Source organism: Thamnophis sirtalis, unplaced genomic scaffold (genome assembly GCF_051295495.1).
Source record: "Thamnophis sirtalis isolate CommonGarterSnake01/CBP01778 unplaced genomic scaffold, rThaSir2_p1.2 scaffold_1, whole genome shotgun sequence".
Lineage (NCBI taxonomy): Eukaryota > Metazoa > Chordata > Lepidosauria > Squamata > Natricidae > Thamnophis > Thamnophis sirtalis.
In genome coordinates this window covers 47,200,951-47,216,844 of record NW_028261381.1, presented here as the reverse complement: position 1 = coordinate 47,216,844, position 15,894 = coordinate 47,200,951, and the positions used below count along the sequence as shown (strand labels likewise).

Below are 15,894 nucleotides of genomic sequence, written 5' to 3'. Positions count from 1 at the left end.
GGCAAACCCCCTCTCCAGCCGGGCAGAGTGCCATTCACTGACCTAGGGGGTATCCTTAAGGCGCCAAGGGACGTGGTGCTCTGCCCGCCCCCCAGCTCCCGTGGCTTGGCACATTCGGAATACCCCCTAGGCCAGCGCATGGAGCTCTGCCTGGCTGGAGAAGGGGTTGCATGAGCACCTGTTCCGCCCCCACCGTGCTCCAAGCATAACTTCTCTGGCTTGCAAACTCCAAAACTCAGCTGCCGAGTCTTCCAGCAGCGGCCGCTCTAGGTGTGTGCTCTATGGTTGTGGGCTGGCTGCTGGAAAACTTTCTGTTCAGAAGACTCTCTGTCCAGCAGCTGGCCCACAACCATAGAGCACACTCCTAGAGCGGCCACTGCTGGAAGACTCAGCAGCTGAGTTTTGGAGTTTGGAAGTTGGAGAAGTTATGCTCGGAGTGCAATGGGGGTGGAACAAGCACTCGCGCAATCCCCTTCTCCAGCCGGGCAGAGCTCCACGTGCTGACCTGGGGGGTATCCCAAATGTGCCAAGACACGGGAGCTGGGGGATGGGCAGAGCGCCTTAGGGATACCCCCTAAGTCAGTGAATGGCGCTCTGCCTGGCTGAAGAGGGGGTTTGCCAGGTGGCAGCTCGTGAGCATGGTCACCTCATGGTTGCTTCGACCCTGAGGCTATGTCTGGCTTTTAGGGAGCCAGTTCGCAAGGGAGAAGCTGCAGGGCAACCCCAAAACAATAAGCCCTCCCTCTACAATAAGCCCAAGGCCATATTTCGTGGGGCAAAAGAAAATAAGACCCTGTCTTATTTTTGGGAAAACACGGTAGCAGCAGAGAGGATCAAAGTTCAACCCAGCAGCTTCTAAACTGTCCATCAAAGAGCCAAATCTGTGCTGAACCAATGCAAAAAGGACATCAGTCTAACTTAAGAATGGTTAGAACTTTCTAAAGGTCAGCTGTAACTTTCCAACTGCTTTTCAGGGATTATGTGATAATGAAGAATCTCTTTTTTAGTATTTGAGGGCTAGTGTAGCTTTGCTACTTGAATCTTCTGTGATGCCAAGAAGGTTGACTCAGCTGATTAGTAATCTTGATCCCTCAAGGAAACGTCTTGTATTTGTTGAACTCAGATGTGTCAGAGATGTGACTTGTTAATATTCTATGTTAGTTAATTAGCAGTTGAAGCAGATTGGCACAGGGAGATAGATCACAGTGGAAAGAAAATGTCTGGGACAGAACAAGGGGGATTTATGTCTTGTGTCAAGTTTCAAACTCTGTCTCACACAGTTAGTAGACAAGAATAGCAATTTACTCCAGACCAAATAGATAAAGCTAGGCAAGAAAAGGAATGTAAATCCAGGGATTTTTTTTGGGTGGGGGGAGCTTCCCTGATTAAATTTCACTTTCAATAGGAACACACAGAAGTCAAAATCCAGTCTAAAATTCAGATCATCAATCTAAAAATCAGTTTCATTGGTTTTAAACAACAGAATTCACAAAAATGACATAGCAGGTGATCAATCATACAGTTGATCTTGAGAAGCATGGATCAGGGCTACCTCTTAAATCAGGCTGCAGCTAGCTTTCTTTAATTAAAAGTTACTTCCTTGCTTGGCAAGGAGCCTCACTGAATGTCTTTGCTCGCTCTACTTATCAAGTGTGAAGGCATCTGGCTGCTCCAGCTGTTTTGATGGTGCCTCTTTTTGATCAGCCTCGGGTGATTCCTCTCTTGGCATCTACTAATGCTGACATTCCACAGATTTTTAGAACACAGAATATGGAATCATTGGGCTGGAAGGAACCTCAGAGGTCTTCTAGTCCAACCCCCTGCTCAAGTAGGAAACCCTATACCATTTCAGTCAAATGGCTGTCTAATCTTTTCTTAAAAACCTCCAGTGATGGAACACCCATAACTTATGAAGTCAAGCCATTCCATAGATTAATTGTTCTCACTGTCAGGAAATGTCCTCCTTAGTTTGACTATTCTAACTATTCTATTGTTATTCTACTATTCTATTATTCTACCACTATAAATAAGCCTGATTTATAAAGCTGCAGGGGCCAAAGCAAGGTATCAGCCATCCTTGTGTCACACCGAAGAAGAAATAGTATTTTGATAGTAGTAGTTTCCCCTGTAGGATTCAACTGGAGCAGCTTCTTCAGAATCAAAGTCTGAATCCTAGACCATATAGACTTTCCAACTCCTATTCATAAAAACAGTATATAGACCTATAGTTGTGTTACTCTAATGGTCAGGAAATGTAACCTATCCCTTGAATTTCAGAATTCGAAGTTGAGGTTGGATTGAAGAGAAACGTCTTGGACTTGTCAGCCTTGAGCTCATAATCTGGGTATTGAGAGCTGAACTGAGCTTGATGTACAAGAACACTATAATATCTTATTAGTTCAAGAGAGTGAGAGCATAAGACTTTGGGCTGGCTACATTAAAGAAGTGGAGAAGTGAAAAAGTAAATAATGAACAAAGTAGTGTTCACCTTGACTTTCCCCCAAGGATTCTGATAGAAAGTTTAATGTGATGATAAAACTAATTATCTTCTTCTTGTTAGTATCAAAGAACCCATCATCCCATCATCACAGTTCCCTATACTAAGAAATGAGGTTGCAATACTATATATTGTGTACAGCAAACACAGGAGTATCAAAAAAAGTCACAATCTGTAAGACATTATGAAAGACTTCCAAGCCACTTAATTCTATTCAGCATTTCAAAGCTTCTCACTTGGTGAAGTTCCTTCAGAATGGTGATTCATTCCCAGTTTTGTCAAATCAAAACCCTACTTCAAACTTTCGGGAGCCCTAATTAATTTAACTTGCTCTATACTATTTTTAATTTTCTAAAGATCCATGAAAACTGTCTCCCCCTCCCCAAGCATACTCATATGGGTTTTTTGAAAAAAATCCTGTTAAAAGGAATTCAAGCTGGAAAGAACCAATGCTCCCCACTATCATCAAAATAGAACAGAAAAATCCAGAAATAATTCCAGATTTAGGGGGCAAATCCTAAAATTTTGGAGTTCACTTGCATGACTTTTTTTCAATAGAGAGATATATGATATTTATATTAGGAGCAGATCATCAATAACGACTGACTGGATCATTGAGTCAAGCTAATGAAATATGTGTTTTTTGTTTCATCCCCTCACCCAATTTAATAAAGGTCTTTTATCCACTCCTCAGTTTGTGGAGCAAGGATTACTCCACTTTACCCTTCTTTGAGTACATACTTTGGGTATCTTTGCACTTGCTTTAAATTTCCAAATGTTTGCAACTAATTTTAAATCGGTTCAACAGAAGTATTTTCATAAATTCTATAATTCTTTCTATGGTGTGAACAACAGAGATGTGAAACATCTTAATTATTACTCTATTTTTAGACAGCTGTTCTTAACATTTCCCCCCCCCCTCCATAGTCTCATAAAACACCCCACCCCCAATAGCATCATAGAAAATACCACAGAAACAGAATAATGTTAAGAAATATTTCTTTGCCGATACAGGCCAGATACTCGGATCCCAAGATGATTCTTCTTCCTTGACCATAATTTATTACACACTATCTCAAACTCAGTAGAAGTTTCATGAGGAAAACTTTTAACTATGAACAGCTTCTACCCCCCGAGAATTCATGACTTTACAGTAGTATTAGATATCCTTGTCACCAGAATATACTGCTGCACAGGAACACAATTTAAATATGACCATATGCCATTCATGACCTATTGAATCCTTTTAGATCTTTAATGGGTCTATTCCCATGACCGCTTTCCACCCGCATATAGTATGATACTTCAAGGTAATCAGAACCTGTATTTCAGAATCTGTAATCATGAATATAGGGCTTTTTTTCTCTTCTGTGATAAATTATTTAATAACTTGATAGGTGGAAGCAAATGTGAATAGGCGTTGAGAACAGCAACAATTAAAATTAGATGATATAGTTATCTTATAAACCTTATTAATAAACATAGATGGCAGTGTGTCGTATTATAGATGTTATATTTGTGTGTTATGTTTATATGACTATAAATATTACATGACATATATTGACTTTATGGTATTTATACAATTTTCACTAATGTTTTAGTTTAATTGATGTTAATTATGGATGAACCATATCCAAAGATACTGAAATAATGGGGAGAAGGTGGTTTATGCAACAAGGCTTGTGTGTCTTTGTTTCAGATGTAAAATTCCAGCAGTTCCTTGATCTCTCAAAGCCAGCAGAACAGCTAACTGCACTTAAAAAAAATACTATCAGAGATAATTCTCTGCTGCTTTTCAGGAAAAAAGAAGGGGGATTCCTTTTTTAATTTTAATTTTTCATGATGCTCTCATTCCAGTGTTTTAACCAGAACTGAAAGATTTGGATCTAAAAGCCCAAATCAATCTATATTGACTTCATGCAATTGCTGATTTGTGTTCTCTAATGGCTGGGGAAGTGTATGTTAATTTTCTAGATGTTCTGTAACTGTTATCCTGCCTCAAGAGCCAACATTCTAATTTAATATCTGAAAGAGAATCATCCCCATGCAATTAAGAATTATTTCTTCTTAAAAAATGAAAAAGAAACTAAGTTTTCAAGACTGTAATTTTATTTAATACATATTTTGCTTTTAACAGCAACCTGAAGAAGTAAACATTAACAATTTGTTCACAACTAGTGAAGTTTTTATAGTGCTTACAAAGTTGTATCTAAAATATACCTTATTCATTCTCTACAGAGCATATTGAAGACAATGTATTATTATAGTTACACATCATACAGCAGTTGCTTCCCCCACCCCCACCCCCATTGTAATTAAGGCATTCTCATCACAAGCCTCTCCTCCCTCAATTCAGTACCAGCTGGTAATTCAGAGAAACAGTATGAATTTTGTTCAATAGTAATATTTAAGAGATTACAGTGGCCTATCAAAGTGACTTTGGAAAGATGACTAATTTTGCTCCATATCAGAAGTGCTAGTCAAAAAAAAAATAAACTGGCAATTTCAAATTGTGTGTATATTCAGCAACTATGATGCTTACTGAATAATGGTGATATGTGTCTTTAGGACAATATGCAGTAAGATATGATTTCATGTTTTTAAGGTTTACCAAAACCTGTGAACTACAGTATTCTGGACTTCTTAGCAAGATAATGAAGAGCTACTACAATTTAGTCCAATACTTTCTGCAGAAAAGTCCTCATTGGCAATCAATCATTACACCCATAGATTGAACCAAATGTCACTATTACCTTCAATTAGATTTAGTAAACCTTGTGGAAAGCCATTATTCTGTTTCACTTTAAGGCAGCTTAATCCTGCAAAATCTGCCTACAAAACTATAAAACCAAAGTAACAGATCTTATTTCAAAAACATGTGTACTACCCGTGTTAGGAGGCCAGATAACTAAAAATCTATAATGCAGCCCTATTCAAAGCCACACGCATTGCATTTTTTTACAGCAACACTCCAATTCAATAATTAGACTATATGGTGAGAGCCAGGCTGTCATATTTAAACTTTCAAAGGGTGCCTTATCACCATTTTAATAAGCTCCGATGACAAATTTGACTTACTGGATTCAGCAGAATCACAGATAAATTGGATAGGGACCAGATCTCTTAATCTTAAGCCACCTCAGAGACATTTATGCTTTTAGAAATATCTTAAAGTTAAACCTCAGGAATTATTTGTTTCGCTGTAGATTTCATGTGGGGAAAGGTATATAAGGAGGTGCACTAACACTTAGTATTTTCTAATATTCAGTCTGATAACATTACAACCATGTTAAAGACCCTGTAGTGCAATAGTGTGAATTTGCAACAGCTAGTCAAAAATTAAAGCTACTGCTATTTTGCATATTGTTTGCTATTTTTCTAAGACTTATTGATTGCACATTTTCCTTTCCAAAGCTTGGTTTATTTTTCCCCAGGCTCTCATTGCATATTCTTCATGTATTAGTGTGCAAGTCTTTAAAAATCTTAGTTTTCCAATTCTACATTTTTATGAATATATTAAAGAAAAATAAAATTATATACTTTTTTTATACACACACACACATTTTTCTTTGGACCAACATAAGCCTCTTTTGAGTGGCTGTATTTTTTAAAAACTTGCACTGAATATACTTTAAAAAAAACACACCAGCAGCTTTTCACTTTATACAGAGAATATAGAAGCAATTAAATAGAATGATTTAAAATGGTATTATATGAAAGTTTCTTTTTCCTTTCTCCCATTTACCAGACTCAAGGATCAGCTCTACTGATGCAGTACCACAATAATATCTTCGGCTGTGCCTCTCTTTTGTTAGAACTCACCTTGTCATATGACATTTCTATAAGAGCAATAACATGAATTCATTTTGCTGGAATCTCTGTAAAGGAACGTTTACAGCTCCTATGATCAGAATGCAAGCAGACACCCATGTTTTACTATACAAAGTGAGAGAGGTACTTGCAATTTCTACACTGAAGATCATCTTACCAAACTTTTTTAAAAAGTTGGATTTTCCTATTTCCAGAACTAAACTACCAACTGTAAATGTCTTATTTATGGATAGCCTCAATATTACCATTTAGCATGAATCACATCTCAATAAACAGCTTTATGGCTGCTATGTGATGAAGAATCCTACAATAGGGTGTATCTATTTACAGAGTGGTCCCACACTCAACACACTACAGGCATAGACACAGAAAGTGCAGTAGCACTGCTATCCATTTGTATTGCAAATAGTGCATATGCATTCAACTATGCCATCAACTCTTGATGTAAAACAGAAAATTCATGTTCACTTTATGCACAGCTGTTCTGTAAATTTATTTCCCTCTTTACGAAGAGAAGTCACAGCACTGATTATACTTTTGATGCTAATTCCATTAGTGTCTTTGGGGGCCTTTTATCCCTCTGACCTGAGGTATAATAAAACAGCAACACTCTAAGAATACCACCTATCTCAAAATTGGCTGTAGTAAGTAAAAGGTAATGCAGCCAGAAGGGTGATGTTTTGTTTTATTGTAAGCTTGGTTTGGCACACGAACCTTACTTGGGGGGGAGGGGGGGACACTACATGGCAAGCCTAGCCTAGTTCAGGTAAACAAAGAATCAGAAGCCAATACTTTCTCCAGCGTGTTGCGCTGAAGCACCATTTTGCACAGATCAAGTTCCTGAGATGCCAGGATTTTTATGTGACTTAAGAGATTCAGCAATCACAGATTGCAGTAAATAGTGCCTTTGCGAGTGGACCAGGCCAGAGACACAACAAGGGACAAGAGAAGAAGAAACAAGAGAGGGACATTGCTTTTTTTTTTTTTTGGCAATTATATAATCGAGTTCTCTCTACTGTGTGATCTTCTCAGTCTGCTCTTTTTCCTCCCATGAGATAAAAGTATTTTTCCTCTTGTCAGTCTTGATGAGACTTTTCCGTAATAACTTTACATTCATACTGTAAGACAAACAGAAGTTAGGTGTAAGTAGCTGATCTACACAAATAAATAAAAAATGTACAGGTGAGAAAAGAGTAGAGCAAAGCAAATGGGTAGATTCAACAAAGGAGCTTTCTTCTCCCCAGGGACTCATTTTACCTCACTAATCCTCAAATTGCAACCTGAAGATATAGTATGTAAACCATGTGAATTTGGATTACAGGAATGGGCAGAGGTAGGCAGGGATCAACCATTAGACTATGAAGGAGATCAGAAAGGATTTCAGACCTTCTAATGTCTAAAAATATAGAAAGTAGTGATAGAAATAAAACTTTGCAAATAAAAATTTAAATGAAAAAGAGGAGAAGAGAGGAGGAGAAAATGGATTGGGATCAGTCCGGGAAATTTAAAATCAAAACCACACAGCCTCTAGATATCTATAGCATTTCCTTTTCCTATTTGTTAAGCTAATCTACCCCAAAAACAATAAAAATGGTAAAAAAGAATTTTAAAAAATACATGAACAGAAACAACATGGATTTCAAAATTTAACATCTATTCCTGCTGTATGATTTTTAAAAAATAATTAACTCACCTATTTTGATACTGCTCTATAATGATGAAAAATCTATTTTTATAAACAGTAAATTAGCAAATTTTAAAATAAAACAGATTATGTTTGTATAACAAAAGCAACAGGTATTTCTAGAAATGTAATTTATATTTAATAAGCGAAACATGTAATGCTAGATTCTCCTGCAACTACTTTTTCAATTTATTAGACAGTATTTATAATATTTTTGACCGACAAGAATTCTCATTTTAATATAATAATTAATACATTAAAATCATAAACAAACAAAAATCAAGAACAAAGAATTCTTTAAAACAAAACCATATTGAAATCCATTATAAGCCTTCAATATTTGGATAGGCCACTGCAGCTTTTATACCACATCCAAAATGCAACTAGAAAAGAAGCACAGAAAAAGTGGCCAGTCTCTTTTTCTAGTTTGATGTCTAATGAACACACAATTCTGGAATTCAGAACAAAGATAAATTATATTCCCCTTCCCCACCCACCCACCCACTCATCCTCTCTCTGAAGATTTACTCTATTTTTCGGAGTATAAAACATACCTTTTTTCCTCAAAAAAGAGGCTGAAAATCTGGGTGTGTCTTATACATCGAATACAGCATTTTTGCCTCCCGAAGCCCCGCTTCCTTCACCAAAATGGCCATGCAGAGTCTGTAGGAAGCTTTCAGAGAGCTCCTGGGAGCTGGGGAGGTCAGAAATGAGCAAAGAATGGGCCATTTTTGCCGCCCTCCCCCCCAGCCTCCAGCAGCACTCTATAAGCCTCCATAAGGCTATGTATGCAATTTTTTTGACAAAAAACAGGCTCGTTTTCGTGAAAAACAGGCTGTTTTTTGCTCCCCCCCCTCGAGCACTCTGCAAGCCCTCCCAAGGCTATTAATGCCTTTTATTTGAAAAAAAATGGGCCCGTTTTTGTGAAAAACGGGCCGTTTCAGAGGTTTGCAGAGTGCAAACACTTTTTTTCCCTTTTGGAAAGTTCTTTAACTGATGAGAATTACATTGATCAATTGCTGTGCCAGCAGAAACAAAGTCTTAAGGTTTGTCAGCGATTTCCTTCTCCAGCACATGGATAAATACACTTGGAAACATCTACCTACCTACCTACTGTACTTCTCTCTTTTTCTATTTCTCTCTCTCTATCCCTCTACCTACCTACCTACCCACCCACACTCTCACTCTCCCTACCTACTGTATTTCTCTCTCTCTCTATCCCTCTACCTACCTACCCTACCTACCTACCTACTCTCTCTCCCTATCTACTTGTATTTCTCTTTCTCTATCCCTCTACCTATCTACCTACCTACCTACACGCATTCACTCTCTGCCTACTCCCTACTGTATTTCTCTCTCTCTATCCCTCTACCTACCTACCTACCTACCTACCTACCCACCCACCCACACTCTCATTCTCCCTACCTACTGTATTTCTCTCTCTATCCCTCTACCTATATACCTACCTAAACACATTCACTCTCTGCCTACTACCTACTGTATTTCTCTTTTTCTCTATTCCTCTATCTACCTACCTACCTACCCTCTCTTCTCCCTATCTATCTATTTTATTTCTCTATCTCTTTCTATTTCTCTCTATCCCTCTACCTACCTACCTACACTCTCTCTCCTATCTACCTACTCCATTTCTCTCTCTCTCTATCCCTCTACCTACCTACCTACACACACTCTCTCCCTACCTACCTACTGTATTTCTCTATCTATCTTTATTTCTCTCTCTATCCTTTTACCTACCTACCTACCTACCTAACTAACTAACTACTCTCTCTAATACTTCCCTTCCTACTCAGAAATCAGGCTTTAACATGGGTGTTAAACTGGCAACCTGCGGGCCGGATGCGTCACACACAGGCTACACCCACTCTAGCGCTACAAAGGGAAAAAATGTTGCGATACATCACAAGACGGCAATGTAACGCCACAAGTTTGATACCCGTACTTTAAAACATGCTTCCGTGGCATTAGTGAATATCTTTTTATCAGATAGGGTGTCCACGTGATGAGCACAAGAATTAGCCACATTAGTTAAGTTTCATCTTTCTCTTTAAAATAGACTGTGGTCATCTGTTAAAGGCTCTGTCTGAATGCTTCCCTTTAATTGCATAACTATAGATAGAATTGTAATTATGTAATGTGAAATGATATATTGTACTTTTCTCTGTTTTATTTTTTTCACTTTCCTTCAAAAGCTGCATTGACATATCCAAATATTGAAGGTTATAGTAGATTGTATGTGGTCTTTTTTCCTTGTCTTTGCCTATATGTTTTTACTTTTGTGGGGTTTTTTTCTTTTTTGTCACTTTTTAAAAGCAATGAAAGATTGGATACATTTTTAAAAGGCTCTGAATGCTTCCAAGTGTATTTGTGACATGTGCACATTTTTAACTTTGGGGGATGTTTCTGAGAATCAAGATTGTATCTTGAAATAATGCTTGGTTGGAAACAGGTAAGAGATTATTCAAGCTCTATTTGTTTTATTTTCATTCTGACTTCTAAAACGAAGGAATTAATGAAGGATGTTATATTCCAAAGAATTATTTGGCATGCTTAATGTCATTCCCATGCCAAATTCAAGAGAATTGGTTATTGAGTCTTGAGTTTCCTTAATGTTGTCAAAATTATTTGGATATCCCAAGGGGTGGGGAGGAGGAATCAAGGGCAAAAAAAAAAAGAAGACTAAATTACTTACAAGAATACTACAAAAACACAGAACGTTGAATTGTTAGCTTACCATTGCTAGCTGCCTGCCAATGTTTCCCATAGTTATTCCACCAGCAAAGAATATACAGGGCAACCAGGAACGGACATAAAGGAAATCAGGAGATGTGTATCTGGAGAAAAACATTTAAAAAAAAAATTAGTATCACAATGGCACCTTGCCTGATGTGTGATTCTGATTTTGAAAAAGAGAGTAAAAAGCCTGAAGACTGCTGCGGCCAAGAGGGTTTTGGATGCTAGCTAGCTGGAGGGTCTTTGTTACTAATTAAATTACAAAGAATTTTAAAAAGCAGAACTCTTTTATGCATAACTACACCTTGGTCAGAAATTTTAAAATGGGAATGTAAATGGCCAATTCAGAATATCCATGGAAAACCATGGACAGTCTGTATAAAAGGAGAATGTTAAATAGATTTATTTCTATTTCAGCTGTGATATACAGTGGCACCTCCGGTCACGACCATAATCCATTCCAGGACTTCGGCCGGCACCCGATTTGGTCATGACTGGAAGCAAGACTGACTGCTCATGTGTTCACACAATAAAAAAAGGTGCGGAAGGGGAAATAGCTGCAGCAGGGAAAATCATTGTGGCTGTGTTTGATCACCACCCAAGAACGTGTTCGTGAACAGAGTGAAACATTTAGCGGATTTTTGGGTCGGCAACTGACTGGGTCGTGGTCAGAACTGTTCGTGACCTGAGATTCCACTACTATTTGAAGCTACAGTAAAATTACTTTAAAAGTGTGGCTCTATGTAGCATGTGAACAATTCTCTTCCCCATGGGCTTGATCAGAGCTCTTCAGCATCAAACATTTTTAATAGAAAGAGGCAGCTTGATTGCCTCTCAGCACTCCCCTCTGAATGGCTTACATTTTATTTATTTAATGTATCACTAGGTAAACATGAAGTAGGAATATGGATGAGAGTGAATGGATGTAAACAATTCATTTAATTAACCTCTTGCATTTTTTTAGTGCAGTACCAATGGCAGCTTTGCCAAAGGGAGGTGGTGAGTGATCCACAATTATTTTTGTTCCTTATTCTCAGCACCATGAAACTGGAAGATTGGAAGATTGCAAATAATCTTTACATTGCTGATTAGGAAGGAGAAGCAGAGGCAGTCTAAATGGGCCTGCCTAGAGCGTCCAAGGCAAATCTTAGCTTTACTGTCAACCTTGATTCTGGGAAGCATAATTATTAGCATTTAATTGCACAAGTTAATTTCATCCCCAAACATTAAGGTGTGTAAGTTGCAAAGGCAATAAATAAACAATACAGCCAGCTTCTCCCTGCCATAAATATAATGTGCCACTGAGGTCACATTTGTTCCACTGAATTTCGTCATGCTATTCCTATAAATAAGTCAAGGCCTTTTTTAAATTTATAATCTTGACAGACATTGCCTTTAAAATACAAATGAAATTAATAAGAATATGCATAAAATACTTACTGATAAAATCCATTGTAGACCAGAAGCTGAGTCACCAAAGTGGCTAAAAATGCAATTCCTATTCCAAGTCCAAAACCACTTCGAGATCTATCAAAAGTCCACCACAGCCCCACTGACAGTGCAGCAAGTGTGAGAGACAACTGAAAGTTGTTGGCAAAATCCACTTTCTGTTTGGACAGTTTAAGGAATATTTTGAGAAGACTGGCAGCAAACCAATTCTGTTGTTTGTTTTAACCTTAAAGAGACAGCCAGCTCTTTACGTCTAAAAGAGATCCAAATCAAGGCTAAATATTATTCCCATCCAGACCAACCTTCACAGCATTTCCAAGACTGGTCCAATGATTCCAAAAATCCATTTTTTCTTTTAAATGAGCATCCAGTTATGCAAGTTTAGTGCTTTTTTAATTTTATTTTATTTTTTTGTAAAACTGAGTTCCTCTGGATACCAACCTTATACTTTTTCTCGGTATAAATTCATGCTTCTTCACAACTCTAAATCTTACATTTTAGTGTTTCTGGTTATTTTATGATCAATGTATCTTAGCCTGTATAGTATTTTTTCTATGCTGATTCAAATATTTTAAGAAAAATTCTCTGAAAGTGGTACATGTAAGAAAAGGGGTTTCCTAACATAATATATGATAGAAGCAGCTTGGGAAGGTCTTAAAAGGAAAAGTGCATCAATAGCTATAGGCAAGGTGGATTTTCATTGTTTTTATTATCAGTAGCAATTTTAAATAGTGATACACTATTTAATAGTGAATTAATAACTGAAAGTTAATGGCTATAATTACCCAAAACAAAAATAATCCTGATTTAAAAACAAACTTTCCTCATTTTTAAAACCTAGGTTTACCAATTCTAGTTAAAAGCAATCCTTGAGATTCCTTCCCAGAAATGTGTGCATATGGTCCGTCCGTCCGTCCGTTCATCCATCCATCCATCCATCCATCCATCCATCCATCCATCCATCCATCCATCCATCCATCCATCCATCCATCCATCCATCTTCATTTTCTGTGCATACCTAGATGTATATATTAGGTAAAACTAATCTTGAAAGGCAACCAGAGTTTTCAGCAACAATATCTGCAACCATCTTTATCTCTATCCTGCTCATTTGTTGCCAACAGTACCTTTTTAATTTACAAGCTGGGGGTAAATGATCTTCCTCTAATGTAAATTTAGTAACAAATTTATTGACATCTGGGGAAATGAAATATGTATTCAACGTTAATGAAATTAGAGAGCTTCTTGGTTTTATTTTTTGATCTGCCTGAAGTTTATGTGTCATTGCCAACTTCATTACCGCACAAAAAGGATACAGCACTGGCATGATTTATGCCAACAAAGACTGCTACGCATCTCATCACACTGGACCATTCTCTCTTAAATTTATGAGGTTCTCCCAGATGTCTATCCATGCAAGGGTACAATAATCCAATTACAGCTGTAAAATAAAACACAGCTAACAAGGTATCTACAGTATAATCGCTTTTTCTGACAGTTGATGTGTTTAAGTTCTTTTAAAGTGAACCTGTGGAATAAATTTTACTGAGTTCAGTGAGAATAAATGACACAGGCAAGCCACTTGGCCTGACAACCTGATTCAGAAATCTTTTAAAGATTTTTAAGGGATGAAGTACAGGAATATGGAAAATCTACCATTTCTCCTCCCAATCACTTAGATCAGGGATGTCAAACTCAAGGCCCGGGAGCTGGATCCAGCCTGTGAGGTGCTTAGATTTGGCCCACAGGGCCACCCTGGAAACAATGAAAGACCGGTCCGCAGTGCCTCTGCCATAGAAAATGGAGCTCGGGAGAGTTGTTTCTGCTGGCAGAAGGCTCAGGTTACCACAACACAAGTGAGGTCAAACTGGCCATGCCCATCCTGGCCACACTCATTCAAGGCTTCCCAGGGTCAAAAACAACCCTGTTGTGGCCCTCAATGAAATAAGAGTTTGACACCCCTGACTTAGATTATGCCACTTCTAAATGATCGGATGGTTTTCCAGAAGTTACTCCTCAAAATGATTTAAAACTATTTAGAATACCACAAACCTCCACCTGAGACAATTTCTAGAATGCTGTACTTGGAATGGCAATAGAGAAGAAACTTCTAGTATCTTTCTGGAACAATGTATTTTGAGAAATCTAATGGAGACTATTGATGACAATGATAATAAACACACAATTGGGACTCTTTGTTTTAGAATTACAAAAGTTAGCAGAAATACTAAAAATTAACCCTAGTCATTATAGCATATTCAAAAATCTTGGATTCACCTCAGGAAAAAGGAAGTAAAACAAAACAAAAACTGAAACATGCAGATATTTTAGAGATTCTCTAAATCCCTAACTATATTCTTTTTTCAAATCTACACAAGCCAGATTTCACAGACAATTTATTTCAAGTTAGGTTTGAAGGTTTATTTTATTTATATGCTGCCCTATTCCCTGAGGGACTCAGGGTGGCTAACAAACCCAAGGGGGGGGGAGGTAAACACAAAGGAAATACAACAAAGAAGGTACAAGGGAAATTAAAAGACAATCAACAGTCACACGAATTCGAGAGGGGAAGGAAACTCATCAACCCCAGGCCTGCCGGCACAGCCAGGTTTTAACGGCTTTATGGAAAGCCTGGAGAGGTGAGGGTCCGAATCTCTGTGGGGAGTTCGTTCCAAAGGGCCGGAGCAAACACAGAGAAGACCATCCCCCAGGTAGTAGCCAGATGACATTGGCCAGTAGATGGAACCCGGAGGAGGCCTAATCTGTGGGATCTAATGGGCCTTTGGGAGGTAATTGGCAGCAGACGGTCTTTCAAGTACCCAGGTCCGATACCATGAAGGGCTTTATAAGTGACGACTAGCACCTTGAAGCGTATCCGGAGACCAATCGGTAACCAGTGCAGCTCGCGGAGGATAGGTGTAACGTGGGTGTACCGAGGTGCACCCACAATCGCTCGCACGGCTGCATTCTGGACGAGCTGAAGTCTCCGAATGCTCTTCAAGGGCTGCCCCATGTAAAGCGCATTGCAGTAGTCCAGTCTTGAGGTCACAAGGGCATGAGTGACTGTTGCAAGTGCCTCCCGGTTCAGGTAGGGACGCAATTGGTGCACCAGGCGAACCTGGGCAAATCGCCCCTGGTCACAGCCGACAAATGATGTTCTAAGGTCAACTGTGGATCCAGGAGGACTCCCAAATAGCGAACCCTGTCTGAGGGGCGTAGAATTTCACCCCCCAGCCTGAGCGATGGAATACTTAGCCAATTTTTGGGAGGGAAACACACCAGCCACTCGGTCTTGTCTGGATTGAGCACAAGCTTGTTTACTCCCATCCAGACCCTAACAGCCTCCAGGTACTGACACATCACGTCAACCGCTTCACTGAGTTGGCACGGGGCGGACAGATACAACTGGGTATCGTCCACATACTGATGGTATTTTATCCCGTGCCGCTGAATGATCTCGCCCAACGGCTTCATGTAGATGTTAAACAGGAGGGGGGACAGGACCGAACCCTGCGGCACCCCATATTTCAGGGGCCTAGGGGTTGACCTCTGACCCCCAACCAACACTGACTGCGACCTGTCCAAGAGGTAGGAGGAGAACCACCGAAGGACGGTGCCTCCCACCCCCACCTCCCGTAACCGCCGCAGAAGGATACCATGGTCGATGGTATCGAAGGTCACT

General features: G+C 38.9%; 1 protein-coding gene across 1 annotated transcript in view; it reads right to left on the bottom strand.

The window, feature by feature from the left end:
• Nucleotides 1-4,588: 4,588 nt before the first annotated feature.
• INSIG2 (insulin induced gene 2) overlaps nucleotides 4,589-15,894 on the bottom strand; it is a 30,261-nt gene continuing 18,955 nt past the window's right edge. Inside the window, exons 3-6 of the mRNA XM_087711348.1 lie at nucleotides 13,529-13,653; nucleotides 12,204-12,370; nucleotides 10,765-10,864; nucleotides 4,589-7,446 (exon numbers count right to left, since the gene is read on the bottom strand). Of these exons, the coding sequence (XP_087567474.1) occupies nucleotides 7,405-7,446; nucleotides 10,765-10,864; nucleotides 12,204-12,370; nucleotides 13,529-13,653 (434 nt within the window). The 3' untranslated portion in view covers nucleotides 4,589-7,404. The remainder of the gene's footprint in view (nucleotides 7,447-10,764; nucleotides 10,865-12,203; nucleotides 12,371-13,528; nucleotides 13,654-15,894) is intronic.